Here is an 18,812-nt window from a genome sequence, read left to right as displayed (position 1 = left end):
GATAATAATTTATCGGCGGCGGCGGCGTGAAGCGGCGGCGCAGGGGTCTAAGCGCATCCATCAATTGCTTCACATTCTCCACCATGAGTAAATCGACCGATCAAGTAATCAGCGACTCAGCGTTGGTGAAAAACGGTTTCTGTTGAAAAAATTAATTATTGAATACGATATGAATCACAATTAGTCGCAATAATTACTTTTGATTTGTGTGTCTATTTATATAATAAATGTATATTAACTTTTCATTTAAATAACAACAAAAATGAACGATATACTGATAAATATAGATTTGCATTTGACAATATTTTGATCGAACTTTAGCAGTTTGATAATTATTGACTTGAAAGAATTTTGCAACATTGAGAAATCTTGTGTATAATAAAGGATACAATGTTCACCATGTTTATGTAAAAGAGACAATTTTCGAATGAGAAATATTCGTTAAATAAAAAATCTCGGTAAGTTAAAATTTGTATATGTATTTTTGTATTATCAATTTTTGAAGAGACGTGTTATAATGAAATAATTACCCAATTTTTTGTTGTAAAACATTATTACATATATTTGTTATATTATTTAAACGTTACTACATTATTTAATTATTAATATTTAAATGTTCTGTTGAAGAGAAGAAAATCTACTTTTATTTTGTAGTAATTGTCTATATTTTAATTTTATTTTCATCATATTAATATTATGTACATACATCTCTAAACTTTAAAATTTTTTAAATAATAAGATAGTTTATCCAATATGTGTATTCTTTTAATTTTATATGATGTAATTATGTTTTTATTATTTAAATTTTCAATGTTTTGTTTTTTTAATCTTTTTGTGGTAATTTCAAAATAAGATTTAAAATATTCTTTATTAACACAATATGGTTACATTTATACATGTTATCATATATTATGTATTTATATTATTATATATTCTTTAAAATTTATCTTATTATATTTAGATACATATATTGTATATGAAATAATGTTTGAATACTTTTTAGGTTTTTGTTCAAGATGGAGATGATACTAGAATTACCTAAACAAGTACAAAAATTCTTACTTAAGAAAGAGCAGGAATATGGCCAATTAAAATTTATTTTATCTCGGGCCACAGAAGAGACTTCGCATTTCATTGACGAATTGTTAGAAGCCTTATTAGATATTGTTAAACAATTCAATATATACAATATTAAAATATTCTATGAGAATGACAGTTCTAAACCATGTATCAATATTTCACCAGCCGTTATTGGCTGTTACAACCATTTTTTGTTGAACACTAATTTTTATTCACAATCCTTTCTCGCAGAGGACTTGATGCTTGGCCATATAGTCCATTCTTGGCCTACTTTATCGCCATATCTCTTTATCCAGGTAACCCTTATATTAATAATGAGAATATGTATTAAGTTGCTGATTTTATAATTTTATATATATAGTGAATGTTGAATACTCCATTTTGATTTCTTTTTGTCTCAATTTGTTTAGATTTTTTTATATATAATTTATTTATATAAATTATATAAATACATCATTTTTCATTTTGAGCATAGCAATACACACACACAAAAGATTCTATTTTAATTGCCACAGGCAAATATCATAAAAAATAAAAAATACTGAGCAACACGTTAAACAGAAGTTGTATAAAAAAGTAGTTTAGAAGTTATATAGTTTGAAGGGGACAAAAATGATAAAATCAATATTTTCAAAAAATTATACACAGAATAATGTGATTCAGGATTCAATTGATGTAATAAAAACACATAATTGCCTATGTAAAAAATTACAATATGCAACTACATATTTATTTTGAGCAATTATGTGTTTCTTTTTATACCAATTGATTTATCTCATTGTTTTATATCATATATGAAAGTATTGCACAATTATAAAAAAATTAATACAGTAGTTTATTTTACATTTTATGTCAAAATAAAAAATATGTCGAAATATCTAGTAAATTATTGATTTTTTATGGCCTTTTTGAATACGTTTATATGTAGAATTATACTTAAAAATTCATATAATTCTATTTTTTTAAATAATCTTCATGATTTTGGAAAATTAATTATCTTACTATTTATTATTTGAGCTCCCTCAAGTGATATAATTTTTGTCTGAAGCTTTTATATCTTCCATATTGTTCGAGATTTACATATACAGGGCCTACAGTAATTAAAATGAGACCCTATGTATGTATTGTACATGTGTATATTTAAAAATTATATTAAATAATTTTATGTTTATACAATAGTAAAAAATTGTTTGTTTAGATAAATTCTTTAGTGAGAAGAGAAAAGTGTGTATTTTTAATTATTTTTAATTATTTTTAAATTTAGTGAGCTTTATTACAAATATATATAATTATATTTAATTCATTATATGTATAAATATATTATACTATTATTAACGAAAATACTTTATTTTTCTAATTATTATAATAATTATTAGATTATAATTACTGTATTATATTTAATATTTCTTACAATATAAGAATCTTATTGATATATTTTATTTATATAATTATAATCGTATAAATTATATGAATAATATTGTGCATATATATGTATAGATGATGTGGCGCATGAAATGCGAGGACTTATTGATTGAATCACTTATGCATTTACCATTGGATCTATGCGTGGATATTCTGGAGATAACTATCAGATGTATAAACGACCTGGAAATTGTACGAGCTAAACGCTTTGTTTTCCTTCTGATATCCAAATTGTATTACAGATGTCTATGGCTGCACTTTGGCGTGCTGTCAAAATATAATGTGACAGAGATCGTCTCTCAATTAGTAGCGCATTTTCAAACATTGCTTGATATTGTTGGCTCCAAATTTGTTACCCTCAAGTCACCTAACCAGGAAAAATATGTGCAACATGGTATTCTTCTAAAAGACGTACTTCGTTATATCAGAATGTGCATGTGCTACAAGACTAAAAATTTTCCGATCAAACATGATCGGTTGAAATTGTTCGAGATCACATATGGTAATACCGATGGCCGTACGGATTATTTTTGGAAACTTCCTATCGACAAGGTAAAGTCTATTATAGCAACACTGGATCAGGAATTGATTGCTCTTCTTCTAAATCAAATCAAGCAAGTTGATTGTTTGGAGTTTATGAACTGGGCGGAAGTCGATGATAATGAAAACATCACAATTTCACTACAGCGCGCTATTATTATCGAGTGTCACTACTTTATAGAATTTACAAAGCAGAATGAATTTTTGTCGACGAATGATCATCTGCTCCATTGTCTAGAGCAACTTGTAGGTCCGAAGAAACCTGAAGAGCCTACTTTAACTCTTGAAGAACTCTGTCATAGCATTGAGAATGGCAAATTGGATGATATGAAAGAATTGATGAAATATTATAAGAAATGGAATCTGTCTGTATTGCAATTTATAAGCAGAAAAACAGAGTTATTAAATGTGCAAGACGTTAGTACTCTACTTGAATATCTTCATTATATATTCGAAAATATGAACGATTATGAAGAGAAATATCAAGCCTATATAATAGTATTGAAGATATTGACACAGCAACAACTGTCGGATATGTATCATATCATATTACTATACATATTTCAACACTTTTATGACAATCGTTTAACACTTTTGTTCAATAATGAACATTTTAAAACATATATAGAAAGCAACTTAAACGTATGCGAACTTCAGGAATTTCGTATAATTTTGATCTTTGTTATGTTGAATCCGAAGAAAGTGTTAACTACTCTGGTGAGAATCGCAATAGGCAGTACTGAGATAGAATACCAAAATGTTATGTATAAAAAACAGCAAACATATTTTCTATATGGGTTTTTCATTGTGAAATTAGATGATCAAGATAACTTGCTGACATATATTTTGAAAAATATTTGGCAACATGATCACTCTACGTGGTGTTACAAGCAATTTACAACGTTTATAAATGATGTACTTCAAAAAGAGGTAATGTATAATGTTATAAATGAATTAAGCATTATATATAGAGGCAGATGTTTATCAAATTTATTATTTATACAAATTCTGTCCTTTATTTACTATTTTTATATATTAGAGAGCATGTATATAAATTTCTTTTTATATCTATCTATATATATTTATGTGCGTGCGTGCATATGTATCGAATAGATTATTTTTTATAAATTGCATTTCAAAAAAGTAAATTTTATGAAAAAATTGTTTGGACCAGAAAAAGTAGTTTGAGAAGAGAAATATGATGTATACAATGTTTTTTGTTACATGGTATTAAAAATTTGTCGCATGTATTATATTTTTTTCTAAGATTATGAAATTTTTTAAAACCTTTTTAATGAGCAATCTTCTTTATTTTATTTTTTTAGAGACGTTTGTTTAAAATAATCTATTCTCATTTAGTATTGATTCATAATTAAAAAAAAAATTATTAATCTCTTTATAGCCAATATTGTTACAGCATATCTAAAACTGTATTCAAAATATTTGTCTCCATACTAACCATTAGTATAATTGAAACACATCTATTTAATAGTAATTTGTATTCTTCTTTGGATTTTATTTTTTAATTTTGTTGGAACTGTATTTTAATTTTTTATTTTTTTTTTAGGCAATCACTCCGGATGATCTGTTAAACAACGTTTATATTCCCTGCCTGATCTGTGATACTTTCAATTGTTCGAATCTGCTTTCTATATTGATACATATGTACTCCATTCTAAAGAAAAAAATCTGCACGCACAGAACAAATTATGTGTTGCTAATCGTAGAATTAATCAAGAAGATGTCACTATTAAGAAAATGCAATCTAGTGCATTTAAGAAGCATCGTAAACAATTTATTGGACCGTGGAACAATGATTTTAAATCTTTTATTTGCCCGGTCGAATCTGTTGACGTTGAAAAATCAGAGCGAAATCATGAAAAAAGTTAATAACATTGTGGAACCGATCGATCAAATATTATTGGCTCCTTTGTTACAAAAAATTCTACGCGGTACTGTGCAGGACGTAATCCAGAACTATAAAAGACGTTGCTTCACCACATATCAACTAATATACACGAATTCGCAACGTGAATCCAACTTGCGCGACTCCTTCCAAATTGATCAGAAAGCCTTATTACGTCACATGATGCTGCATGCCACTGAAGAAGAGTACAAGAACTTTGCTATCGAGATGACAATAGTATCCTGGTCTTACTTTGGTTGGGCCAACGAATTAGAAGCATATGAGAATGTATTGCACATTACTGCCGAGGCGATGCAGCTTACCTTAGTCTTTACAGATACCTTTCCTAAAGACTCATTTGTTTCGCTTTTACGTGCCCTCGTTCACTATTGTGACACACTCTTATTCCTCAAGCACCAACAGATATATAAGAATCAGGAAATAATCTTCAATACCCTATCAAGAACTCTATTCTCCTTGAAGAGTATAGTCAACGAGACACAATACTGTAATATATATAATAATTTGCTCGAGCAGATCAGCAACATGTGCGTCGATGCAAATTCCAGGATTAGAGATTATTTTCGCAAAATCAGCGAATTAATCGAAGTATACTTTGTACGATCTGAAAAAATCAAGTGAGTGAATATTAGTATTTTTCTTTTTTTAGTTAGTTTTTTAGAATAACTATTTTCATTTTTTTACTTTTGTTTTTCAATTTTTTATTCATATAAATTTTATTTGTTATTTAATGTTAATGTTGAGGAACATAAAATTAAATTTTTAAAGCTTTTGAATTATATTTGAGAAGAATACGTGATATTTTGAAATAATGCAATACTTCTTAAAAGCGACTTTCTGAGAAAGCTTTGTGAATAATTATCATTATCTTTTAAATTAAAATTTTTTTATATATTGTAAAATAATAAAATTTTATTAAACTACAAAGTGTAACACATTATCGTGTTTAATTAATTTGTAAATTAACTTTTTTATTTATTTATTTTACATATTGTATTTTATCAAATCTTGTAAATTTAAAAAAAAAACAACTTTTTATTATATGTGTAGAATATTATTTATAAGTATCAGAAATATTGGTTTTAAATGTTTGTGATATATATAGAAAAGAGAAAATAAAAACACATAGTGCATTATACTAATAATACTATAATATATAAATAATATATATCGGAATGTTACAAAATAAGAGAACATATGTATTATAAAATATAGAATTTATATATATTTTAGATAAAATGTATTGTAAAAAGTACATATTTTTTATATATGTTTCAGTGAGAGTTTGAACAATTTAGAAGGTGCCAGTTCGTTGCATTTCGTGTCTACTGCAAATGACATGTTCAAGGCGTACCAATTCGTATGTAATTGTATTGACGATACAGTGCACAGATACTTCATAAGTCGAGTCATAAACGATCATCGAGCAAATATATAATTTTATACAAAAAAGAATTTTTTTCTCAATGTTATAAAGTACATCTTATTTGTGAGAGATTCCTACATTTTTTCAATATATTGAATCAATCTTTCTTGTATGAAATTGAAGATTGAACATAAAGCATTTTTTTACTGTATATTATCATTATTAGTTTTCGTGGATTGTTTTTTTATATTAAATACTCTATATTTAACTATTAACTATTCGTAAAATTACGTATTGTTGATTGAATGTTTGAAAAATACTATACAATTTTTTTATAAATGTGAAAATGTAGAAATTTTAAAAAGATTCACTTTTATTAAAAAAAGAAATTTTTTTAATTTCTGTGTTATTGAAAAGAAAAAGAATACGAATGTATATTTTACTAAAATACTTACCTTTATTCTTAAATATACTTTGCTCAATTTTTTAAGACATTTGATCGGGGCTTCTCATAATTATTTTTTTTTTAACTAAATATTGATTATCTTAGAATACTTACCGTTAAATATCGGAGTGATGTATTATATAAATCTAGTACCATATACGAGAGATAAAAAAAATTATTTTAAAGAAGTTTTCTGTACAATGAATAGTATTGTAACTGCACTTATACATTTTGTGATGACACTGTGCGTCTTTATTTATAATAATTTTCCAATGTATATATACGCAACAAATGTTGTAACATCAATATATATATAGTATATAGTTTTATATTCATTCAGCGATTTATATTTAACACTGTTTCTATATACTAAAATTTGTTCAAACTTTTTGATTTAAAAAAAATGGATATATATATATAACATTGTACAAAAAATTCTCCTAAAAAAGTTACAATTTGAATATTGCAAGTTATGATACTTTTCATTGCTTCCATTTGTATTTAAATAGATTTTTATCTATCTCTCTCTCTCTCGGGAAAAATGTGTTCACTCTCGTGTAAATTATGTGATATTTTAATAATTCAGTATTTGTAAAAATAGATATAGTATAACGTGACATGGAGGCAATGAAAGATTTCTCAACTGTATAAAAGAACTGATTCACATTTCGTCATTGCGAATAGCGATTTTCCATTTGCAAACGGGTCTTGAGTCTACCTCATGTACAATAATGAATGTAAATATGTGATGAGCGTTGGACTGATAATTAATTAATAAAATACATGTGCAAGAGATACAAAATGAAATATAAAAAAATTTTATTTGAACCATATAGGCGAGCTTTAGCTTAATTGAGTCTTTTCCTTAATCACAAATATGAAATTTTGTCATCGTACAAACCGAATGACGAGTAATTCTCTAATAAATTCGATATATTTTGACATTACATTACGAACTTAAAAGTAACAACTTAAATTGATTTTTTTTGTGTAAATAATTTTAAGTTCGAGCATGATTCCGAAAAAAAAAATTTAAAATGAAATCGATCGAAACAGTAAGATTATACGCTCTTTTGAGTTTGGAAAAAGATGTATGTATACACTCAGTTTTCGGCGCAGGACAATACCTAAAATTTTAACACTATATTTGTGTCAAATACCATGATGAGAAGTAAAAAAAAAAAAAAGAAACAAGAATTGCGAAGAAAGAAAAAATGTGCATTATTTTGAAGACTTCTAAGTTTAAATTTCTTGTAAAATTAAAATTTAAAAATATAATAAATTATTAGATAAACAGAACCTAAGAGTCAACTTCGATACTTCTACAACAATTATGTTTTAATTAAAAATATTTTGTCAATAGGATAAGAAAAAGAAATCACATTTTTTGCTCAGGAAGTATCTGAAGAATGCATATTACGACTTATGAGTGCTTAACTCATTCGTTCATGACTAGATCATCATGCTGGTATTCCAACATAAAAGCGTATTAAATCTATCACTTTGTTGTCCAGTTAATAAAAAATATTCTATGATACTTTTTGACCAAGAATATTTTTAAATAATTCAGATATATTTTAAGACAATAATTATTAGAGCAAGCAATTTTTCACATTACGCAAGAATGATTTAAATATAATTCGAATGTTTTAAAATCATTATTAGCAAGCAATCTCTTGCTACGAAGGAAAAAAAATAGCAATATGTAACAAGAAAATGATTCTGTATTGTAGCATTCTAGTTTCGTCTCATGTGATTTTTTAACTTATAATAAAATTCTACACAATTATGCACGAAAGAACGAGACTGCACTTAGTCCAGTGTGCAATGCACATTTTCTTTTTCTTTCGCGAATAAAAGATATTCACTCTGAAATACTTCGTATTTCTTTCGGAAGTTTCAAGATAATTATCTTTTATTATATTTATATATATATATATATACTTCGACTCGCTATATTATATATTTACAGATTTTTCACATTGTAAAAAATATATAACGCATTTCGTACTCAATATATCAGATATATATATATATATATATATATGTATATATACGTAGGTAATAGTACTGAAAGGCCGATATACACATATCTAAATCGTGGTGTTTTTCTTTTTTTTCTCTCTTTATCTTTTCTCCAATTACTAATTAATATGTGCGTGACCCGGTTACGTGACAAATGCGCATGTGTCTGCAACTGTATGTGAATTACAGTGTATACGTCTTTGCACATTACATCTTCCTCTTTCGATCTTTTTCTTCGACATGTAGATATATAATAACTGATTCGCACCGATTATAAGTAAAGTGAATTAAGAAAAGAAAAACAATTCTGGTCCTTAGATGTATGATATGCTGGCCGACTCCAGGTATGGCGCAATCCTCTCTCTCTTTTTTTTTCCTTTGACGCTTCTCCGCCGGCGATAGCTCCCCAAATAAAAGTGATTTTATTAGAATTCATGTCGTAGATCATTCATGCGGCAACGGTTTCAAGACCGTCGTCTTGGGGAAAAAAAAAAAAAAAAATAGCGCGCGCACAATCTCGCAAATCTCGCGTGAATTGGACGCGCGAGAGGCACGCGGCGTGACCTCTTCTCATATAAATATATAAATAGATTTTTCAAGTATATCAAATACTTGGTGAGCTATCTAGGCAGACGACGGCCTTGTGCGTCCTTTATATATATGATCCGTACTTCATACCACGTGTGTATTTATACATATTTCGTATGTATATAAAACAGGGCGAAAAACGCAAGAAAGTGTACAAGTCAGAGGCGACGACGATGAAAACGCTTTATAAAGAGGCCCTCCGATCGAAGCCGGGTGAAGACTTCGATTATTGTTATCCGATATACAAAAGGTGCGATGTTACGACTACGGGATCACAGCGAGACTAAGAATTTTCCACGTTATTGTGACAAAATAGCGTGGCTTCATGAAACCACTTCGCCTGCTCTTATCCTTCATCTCTCGCGAACCGCGAGATAAACTCACGACCGCGCCGGTTTCCGGCGCCTCAGCAAATTCTTTTTTCTTTACTTGTTTTCCTTTCTAATATTAGGGCCCGGAATAAACTACAGAGAGCACCATTCGAAAAAAGTATACCGAAAGGGTCTTTGCGTTGTTCAACATTAAACGCTCGTTCGAAGTATTATATGAACAATTATCTCTTCTCGATATACCTAAGAACGCTCTAACTATCAATCGTAGAAATACTGTACATCAGTTCATTCTCATCTTATTTTATTCCTTTTTTTCTTTAACTCTTAATTCTCGCAACTTTCTCCGAAAATTGGAAAATAGTATCGCGCGTATACTATTCGAACAATATAATTGCTTTAAAATTCATAACACTGCGTTACAAATTAGAATGCGGAGGTCTATACAAAATTACAAATACATCTTTGTCATAGAAGCAGAATATCCTTCGGGAAAATTAGACAAAAAGATATTAATCTCAAACAATCTTCATCATCCTTTACTTATGCGTTTAACCCTCAGATGTGCTTCCTAAGAATTTTTTCGTAAAGAATTCACACTACAATTACGTAAAGATATAATTTGAGTTCCTCTAAAAATTAAATTTAGAAGACAGAAAAGATTCGATCTCAGTAAATAAAAATATCATGAAAAAGTAAAAATATTTCTCCAATAATACACATTCGAGAGTTAAATGGCAATGCATTGAATAATATAATAAACGTTGTTACGATACGCTTGTCGAGAAACGATTTTGTGTGTGATTACATGAGAAAAATTACACACATTATTTGCCGCTCTATGGTTATTCATAAAATTAATCGAGTGTTTATAAAAAGGATTTAGTCAAATCTTCTACTATAATAAAAAATTAACGAAACGAAATAGAAATTTCCATGAGTTATATCTTATTAGAAATGCGCAAGTAATACATCACCATCTATCGAAATCACAACATAAAGAATAGAAATCTAAAAAGATAACTTATAGAACATAATTAGATGTAAATTTACAACGAAAAATGATTGTGAAATAATCTAAAAAAATCAATGCTATAATCTCATATCTGTAGAATTTCTTCACATTGCAAATATGTTTCTAAAATAAGTGTGTAATTTTTTTCGAAATTTTAAAATTGATCAATCTTATGAGAAGGAGTGCCATTGCTCGCCAGCTTCTCTTACATTCATCAATTACTTCGGAAATTCGACGACAGTTTTAAACGATTGCGAGATCCTTCTGGATTTCTTCTCTTCGAAAGCATAATGCCAACAACGAAAAGTATTGTAACTGTATTTTCGAATATTCATGATTATTCTTTTTTTTAAACATCTTTGATGAACCAATTAAAGAAGTTTTATTCGGATACTGTGGTTTTTCACGAGGCCTCAAGGATAAAAAGAATACTTTTGAAAAGAAGTCACAGTCTTGTTATTACGATACTTTTCACATTGGTGTAATCATTGTGAGCGATGAATAAAAGCACGTATGTGATTTTTGCAGTTGAAGGGATCAATGCGAAAAACCGGCGCACCTTCCGGAGATTTCTAATTCTACTATTGTGCTCTGTCATTGGTGTATAAGATCACTCGTTAAAAAAACCATCATCAATCCCATAGTGATCGAATGTGCAGTCTTGCGGCCTATGTAGTACAAATTTTTTTTTTTTACCGTATAAAGCTTACAAATTACAAGTTTAGATTGACATTGTTACGTTAACTATCTCTTTACGAAACGTTTCTCTTAATATTTTCCCGTCATCGTATTTATATAATATTATCTGCAATGTTACATTTCAACAAACTAGAGGCAAGTCTTTGGCCCTTAGTTTATTAAATTCTGTAATCATCACGACATATTAGTTTTTGCACACTTCTGCGCATCAGAGTTTGCAAATACGGTATTGCGCGCTGTATCAAACATCATGGAACAGACATTAAAGCAAAACAAAAATAAGGTATTAGTACTTGCTACACAATTGGATCACAAGAAATCTCACAACAGCTGGATTATCCGTTAACCACTGAGGTGTCGCGTATAAAACTTCATTCTCAGTGCTTTTCTCTTATGCACAGTAAAATAGTTGAATGTTAGGACTGTACAACCGGCATACAGAATGATTTTAATCATTTGAAATATCTTGAAACATTTTAAAAAATGTTTCAGAAACAGATCATTCAATTTGAGGGGACAAGTATTATCATCGAAATGACAATTTCCCTGAAATTGAATAATTTGTTTTTGAAACACTTTTCCGTATCTCCTTAAGAATAACGAAGACATTCCAAATGATTAAAGGTGAAACACCCTGTGTATAAATGTCACTAACAACGTCTCGTACAAAAATGTTTAGACAATATCTCGCTAATCAGCCTCCTTAGCTTAAATTAACACAGAACAATTGCACAGAGAAGAGTACTCTCAAAACCTAACCACTTTTATCGAATCAGATGGATTGCATAGCCTTCGCACGACTGCATACAAATTATGCGTACAGAATTAAGCTGCACTCAAACATTTAGTTATCGCTGAAACTACCACCATGCTAGAACGACCATCACAGTGATTCCTTCAAAGTCTGCGAATAATCTCTCTTTCTTTCTGCGCGCAGCACCTAAATATCTCCATTTGTGGACGAGAACGCGAACCTACGTGCGACGGTTCTGTCTAAAATTGAGCAGAAAGCCGATATCGAGTTTGGTTTTACGGTTTTCAACAACACCTTCTCCTTTTTCGCGAGCGGAGTATTGGTCCTTTTGCCGAGGAAAAGCTACCTTTTGCTCGCTCTTTCTATCTTATCTATATTATTTATATATATATATATGTATATATATTACAATAATATTACATACATAATACTATTCGCGTATAATAAAATATCTATGTTTAACGGCCGTCTCTCGCCGGACGGTCTTTCGAAAGTTAGAAAAGAAGAGGAGAATCATAATTTCCCTTTTGGAGAATTCGTACAGCGTCCGATACAAGCTAGCCTTGACAGATGCACGGTGGCACATCTCAAGGTCGATAAGACTTGCAAAAGATGATTCTTCGAAGGGAGATCCTCCAGGACGATGCGACGATAACACGTTGACGAGAGCTCTGCCCATAAGCCACTGTACACTGTATCATCTTCCCTCAGCATGTTCCTCAGCAGGCCAAGGGAGAGATGTGAAAGGAATCTTCCTAGCAGGACGGCGAAAGAACACGCCGACGACGTGTTAACGTCGTCGACGAGCTCCTTCCCCGAAGCACTGTACACACTGTATAATACCTCCATCATCACCTTGGTTCGGTTCGCGGGTGGAAGGTAATCCGGGCGAACGTGGATTTTGATTAAGTATTAGAGGACACTGCAACAGCAATAGGTCTTCTTCTCTTTCTCGGGACTGAAGTTCATCTCGCGCACAATCTCGGCGAACATCTCGTTGACGTTGGTACGGTTCTTGGCGCTCGCCTCGACGAACGGACAGCCCCAGAGCTGCGCGAGCTGGTGGCCCTCCTCGGTGCCAACCTCCCGCTGATGCTCCAGATCGAGCTTGTTCGCCACGAGGAGCACCGGGACGCGTTCCGTACCCTTGACGCGCGTAATCAGCTCCTTCATCGCCCTGATGTCCTGAAAGGTCTGATGATTCGTCAAGCTGTACACCACGACGAAACCCTGGCCGTTCTTGATGTACAGGTCGCGCATCGACGCGAACTGCTCGGTACCGGCGGTGTCGAGGATCTCGAGGACGCACGGCGAGTTGTCCACCTCGATCTCCTTGCGGTAGAAATCCTCGATCGTCGGGTCGTACTTCTCCATGAAGCAGCCGGACACGAATTGGACGGTGAGCGCGCTCTTGCCCACCCCGCCCGAGCCGAGGACCACCACCTTGAACTCGCGCATCTCGCCGCCGCCGTCGTCGTCGTCGTCGCCGTCGGCTCCTCCGCGCCTCCTCCTTCTACGACGTCGCCGCCACCACCTCCTAGACGTGTCCAGGACCGCGCCGGGGTGTGAAGCGCCGTTTCACTCGAGAGAGAGAGAGACACGAAGCAGAGAGCGCGAGAGAGAGAGAGAGAGAGAGAGAGAGAGAGAGAGAGAGAAAGACAGAGCAAGTCGGAGCAAGATTATCGCACCTTCTCTCTCGCGAGGATGCACACTTTTCACACTTCCACTGTGGCTAGGCTGCTAGGCTATGGGCTCCTCTTCGCCCTCGTCCTCGTCTTCGCCTCGTCGCGACGGCAATCCGCGCCCGTCCTCCTCCTCCCGGTCGCGAACAAAGGCATCGACGAAACTGGCCGTGGTCTGGCTGAGAGAGAGAGAGAGAGAGAGATCACGCGAAACGAAAATCGACCTGCGCCGTCTCGTAGGTAGGCTGCCTGGATATTACGGCGACTACGCGGCTACGCCAGGACATGACGAAACAGGCCGTGTCTCTCCGCCGCACGTTCTATACGCAGGCACGTATACGACGACACAGACTCTCATCCGTGCCTGCTTGCGTTCGCTCGCCTACCTCCTCTTCCTGCCTATGCCCCCCCTCCTGGCCCCTCGGACCCCGCTGCGCTCCGAACGCTCAGCCGCGATCTGACGTGCGCTTAGCCGCCATCTTATCGTCGCCGTCAGTCCGCCTTTCTTCGAATGAACGTCACGTCGCGCAGATCATCGACTGTGCGCGTACTCTAGATGTCGTAGGCCTCGAAAACACGCGCTCTCTACGTCCGTGTATTTTTGCAACAGTTGACTGTGCCGTCGGAGACGCAGCGCTCGCTGTTCGCTATTCGACTCGGCAACTACTTTTCCATTCTCGTTTCGTGGATTAAATTCGAATCAACAATTCCTTTCGCTTGAATTTATTAAATAATAAACTTAAATAAATTTAGAGTGTTTTTTTTTTTTAATTCCAACCAAACTCCGATTAACTTACTCGACGATTACTCGTAAATCCTAATTTATTAATGATATATATCTTTCCTTTCGTATGTCGGACAAAAATTGGTAATTTTGTACATATTAATACAATTCTGCGACAAGTTATATTAGAGATACGCAATGGATTAAAAGGAATATCAGGAATAAATATTATAAATAAGTATAGAAACCTAACTCACATTGAATAAAATAAGATACAAGATGTAAATATTACAAATGAATTTACTGTTATTGATGGATTAACTTGATGACTACAATTTCAAGATGCGAATAATTTCCTGACATTACATTTATTTATTTGCGCGCGACACCGAAATTTTATAATTTATTTTTGTTACATTGAAGATGACCCGATCGAAACGTCTGTATTAAATTTAAAATTTTAAATTTTATATTATACTTAATTTGAAAATTTCTGTTGCGTTCAGTATTTGGCTCATTGCCCTTATTATTACTCCTATTGTTTTATTGGGCCTTATTTTATATTATTGTAAATATTACGTTTAATTGTTATTTATAATTCACGCGGGCGAAATGAAGCGTTTAAAATAATTTGATTAAGGGGACGTTATTTCAGATTATTAGAATTGCGTTTCAAGACCGACGATAGTTCGGCGCGCAATTTGGGGGGAATTTTCAGATAGAGTTGCGTTTCAAGACCGACGATTGTTCGGCGCGCAATGCACGCGGCGGCGCGGGAGGGTAATACATATATTACTTTGAATAAATATATTGCGAAGAATATTACTACGTCGACTCGCCATCAGAGATCTATAGATATTCGCAAAAAATTCTCGCAAATGCTTGGATGCGCGTATATCTGTATATCTAATAACTTAAACAGGCGTCTAAGGTAGGCTTCCACTACAATACCTTACTGATGAGTCCAGTAGTGGAAGCTGGGACGAAACGCCATAATTACGTGATATTCTTCGCAATATATTAAATTAATTTAAAAAGATTTTTAACGTAAAATAATTTATTGGCTTATTGCCCTCTTTCTCTATATTATCTAATTGTTAAAAACATATTGAGCCTTATTTCAAACATTTTAATAATATAATAACAATTTTTACATTACTTTAATTTATTAATATTTACTGCTATTTCTAATATATTGTTTTCATTATTGTCTCATACAATACATTTTATATAATAAGAACGTCCGCCTTAATTAATAGGACATACAGGATGTTCTCCGAACATAGAAAATCCCTGGAAAATTTGTATATGAAATACGTAAATCCCTACTCAATAAGTTAAATTAACAAGAAATTCTATCATTTATGCATTACACTAGATTAGTCTATAATTTTAAAAACTGCTAACACATGTGAAATTATATAGCAATTAGGTAAATATAAAAGGCATATATATGATTATAAAAAAATACTTAGAACAAATTAAATACCTGATAATAATATTATTGTCACGTCATTTAGTAGAATTAATATATAACGTATTATTTTATTATGAAAATCTAGTAAACAAACTGATGTTAACGTCATTCTAATGTAAATCCAGTAAACAAGTGCGTATTTTAAACGGAAAAATGCTTTTTTGGATTCAATTATTGGATTAAAAAACATTGCCTAACTAGAATTTTGAATGAGCATTATTCACAATCCATTTTAAAAAGATGAACTTATTTTTTAATTGAAAGGTATAGAAAATGTGCTTCGTGCAATTCCTATAGTGTAAAATAAATAAACAGACATTGGGCATTGAAATGGATTCAGATTTTCGGAGGTATTCGCGAACGTTGAAAAGAATCATTTTAATCGATTTTTATTTACTGGAAAATCACGTACAAAATACGTCATTGTGACGTCAAAATGATGACGAATAATATCGACTTGTTTACTGGAATATTATTGAAAATATTTTTATATCAATAAGCAACTTTTAATATGCAATATAGTGCGACTGATCGAAGTTTATTATGAAATTAATCGAACTTTGGCTGCAATCGTATCGCATTGGAAGCGAAAAATCGCGTGATTTCCTTCCTTTTTCATAGCGTCATTCAAAACACATCAGTAAAAAGTGGTGTGTAAATGATGAGTTAAAAATAATTATTGGTAGCCGGACTGTAATCATACCTTCCAGTACCCGTTTTAAATTGCTGTAAGCAAAAAATAGCTCGCTCCATAATAATCGACGGTAAATAATCGTGAAGTTATGCGCGGTTCAGCTCCGTGGGTCGCGGCGGGGAAAATCGCCGAGACTTCAAGATGCGTTCTCAAACGGATCGTGCGTCGATTGGTTACCTCGATGGGTTCGAGCCAATCGCGTGCCATCATAGCGATCGGCTCGAAACACCTGTTCCTTGCCCTGCACTGCCATGTACTTTCTCCACACTCGTGCCTTTTCCTTCTTTTTTCTTTAAAACGCAAAAATTAGCGTTCAACACATACATATATGTAACTCCGAAATTTGTTTTAGCCACGGTTTCCACGCTCTCGGCCTCGCTTCTTTATCTCCACGAGACGCAGCAATAATAATATTCGGGCACACAAATCTCGTTGTAAAAAAGAGTGCAGAAGAAATGAACTCGGAATTTTCCAGCAACAGGCGGAGGGGCGAAGGAAGGGAAACGAACGGTGACAGCCGTGAAGCTTCCCTTCGGCTCACCGGATACGAGTGTCACTCTCTCGTATCTGTCAGAGACAACGCTATCCACGACCTTGCCTCGCCGAGGAGCAGCCGAGGAGGAGTGAGTTGCATCTCTCCTAGCGTTCGTGTTATAGAGTGTGCGATACTTATGACTAGCATATGTACGCGTACATTGCTCACACGTACACGCATGGTTACTTGTGACATCGTAAATTCACCGAGGTTCTACCGCGCACAAACGGCCACTAACTCTAAAAAAAAAAAAACAAATTAAAAACTTCAAGATACTCTCCATTGACAAGGGGCGAGCGGCAGAGTAAGAATGACACATAATCGTTTTCTATAAATTATATTTTATATCAATTGTAGGTATTTTTAATATTATAATAAAAATTAGATATGATATAATTAATACATAATATATAAATTATTAATAGATATATAATGATATGATAGATATATATTAATATATAAAACAATCTGTTTATATAATATTGAAAATATATTAATATATTTTAATATGAATATATTAATATAATAGAGCATAAAGATTACAATATAAATATAAATAGGTGTACAAATTAGTTTGGTCCGTTTTTTGTATTAAAAAATGCATTTATTTCAAAACAATGAATGAACGGATTAATTAAAGTATTGTCCATCGCTGGTTACTACTTTTTCCCATCTCTCAGGCAATTTTCGAATTCCATCTCGAAAAAATGACTCGTCTTTGGAGGCGATCATCTTTTGGAAAAGACGGACCGAACTAATTTGTACTCCCAATAAATAAATATTTCTAATAAATATTTTTTACTTGGATTGTTATAATGTCTCATCAAGTGTTTTTATAGCATGTACTATCACATTAAATTAAATATTTCGTAATATTTGTATAATTTACAAATATTTTACGAAATATTTATAAAGATTTTTTAAATATTTTTGTAATCTTTTAGATTGCACAGATTGTAACATTTGTTACAAATATTACGAAATATTTAATATAAAATGTGATAGTAAATGCTATAAATATTTTATAAATATTGTGTGTTGTCTGGGATACATTGGAAACAAAATATACGCAAGATATAACATTTATATTCTTGTTGTAAGATCATGCAAGTTGAAATACATTATTTAGAACCGCGTAATAGGGTTTCATAAATGTTTAAAGAACTACACACCGCGATGCCACGCAGCGTTGCAACAATGAGCTCTTTAATGACTACCTGGCGCTTCGTAATTTGAGGTGTTTCGCAAATGAGAGATAAAGTTTTGCAGAACCTATATATAAGTTACTTCATATATTTTCAAGGCGATTCTCTACATCAATTACTAAAATAATAATCTTTAAAAATGAAAACCGTCTTAACATCTTTAATAACAATTTTGAATTTTTGTTAAGAATTAATTAAAAATGCAACTTCTTATCACAATTATTTTATGATATACATATTACCGAATAATTATACAATATTAATTAAAGATTATGATTATATATAAAAGTATATAGGTATATATA

General features: G+C 32.1%; 3 protein-coding genes across 4 annotated transcripts in view; 2 read left to right on the top strand and 1 right to left on the bottom strand.

Annotated features, from left to right (window-relative positions):
- The window catches only part of LOC108778181 (uncharacterized), a 28,750-nt gene extending 22,286 nt beyond the window's left edge, over nt 1–6,464 (top strand). The window contains exons 2-5 of the mRNA XM_018545287.1: nt 1,004–1,376; nt 2,578–3,972; nt 4,610–5,586; nt 6,248–6,464. Of these exons, the coding sequence (XP_018400789.1) occupies nt 1,004–1,376; nt 2,578–3,972; nt 4,610–5,586; nt 6,248–6,407 (2,905 nt within the window). The 3' untranslated portion in view covers nt 6,408–6,464. The remainder of the gene's footprint in view (nt 1–1,003; nt 1,377–2,577; nt 3,973–4,609; nt 5,587–6,247) is intronic.
- Nucleotides 6,465–13,102: 6,638 nt separating this feature from the next.
- Nucleotides 13,103–13,748, bottom strand: Rap2l (Ras-associated protein 2-like). The gene has a single exon (XM_018545295.1). It carries the CDS (start codon nt 13,646–13,648, stop codon nt 13,103–13,105), a length of 546 nt encoding a protein of 181 aa, XP_018400797.1. The 5' UTR covers nt 13,649–13,748.
- Nucleotides 13,749–17,320: 3,572 nt separating this feature from the next.
- LOC108778184 (phospholipid scramblase 1) overlaps nt 17,321–18,812 on the top strand; it is a 22,182-nt gene continuing 20,690 nt past the window's right edge. Inside the window, exon 1 of one of the 2 annotated variants that reach the window (XM_018545292.1) lies at nt 17,321–17,390. The gene's annotated coding sequence lies outside the window, so the exon portion shown is untranslated. Of the gene's footprint in view, nt 17,607–18,812 lie in introns of both variants that reach the window. The other variant, XM_018545290.1, reaches the window with a different exon arrangement.

The sequence above is a fragment of the Cyphomyrmex costatus genome, unplaced genomic scaffold (assembly GCF_001594065.2).
Source record: "Cyphomyrmex costatus isolate MS0001 unplaced genomic scaffold, Ccosl1.0 scaffold494, whole genome shotgun sequence".
Classification (NCBI taxonomy): Eukaryota; Metazoa; Arthropoda; class Insecta; order Hymenoptera; family Formicidae; genus Cyphomyrmex; species Cyphomyrmex costatus.
Note: the sequence above shows the minus strand (reverse complement) of the source record. Positions and strands in the feature narration are given on the sequence as shown.

What these genes read in the sequence shown, in the direction of transcription:
- Rap2l (XM_018545295.1), bottom strand. Translation starts at nt 13,648, where the DNA reads ATGCGCGAGTTCAAGGTGGTGGTCCTCGGCTCGGGCGGGGTGGGCAAG.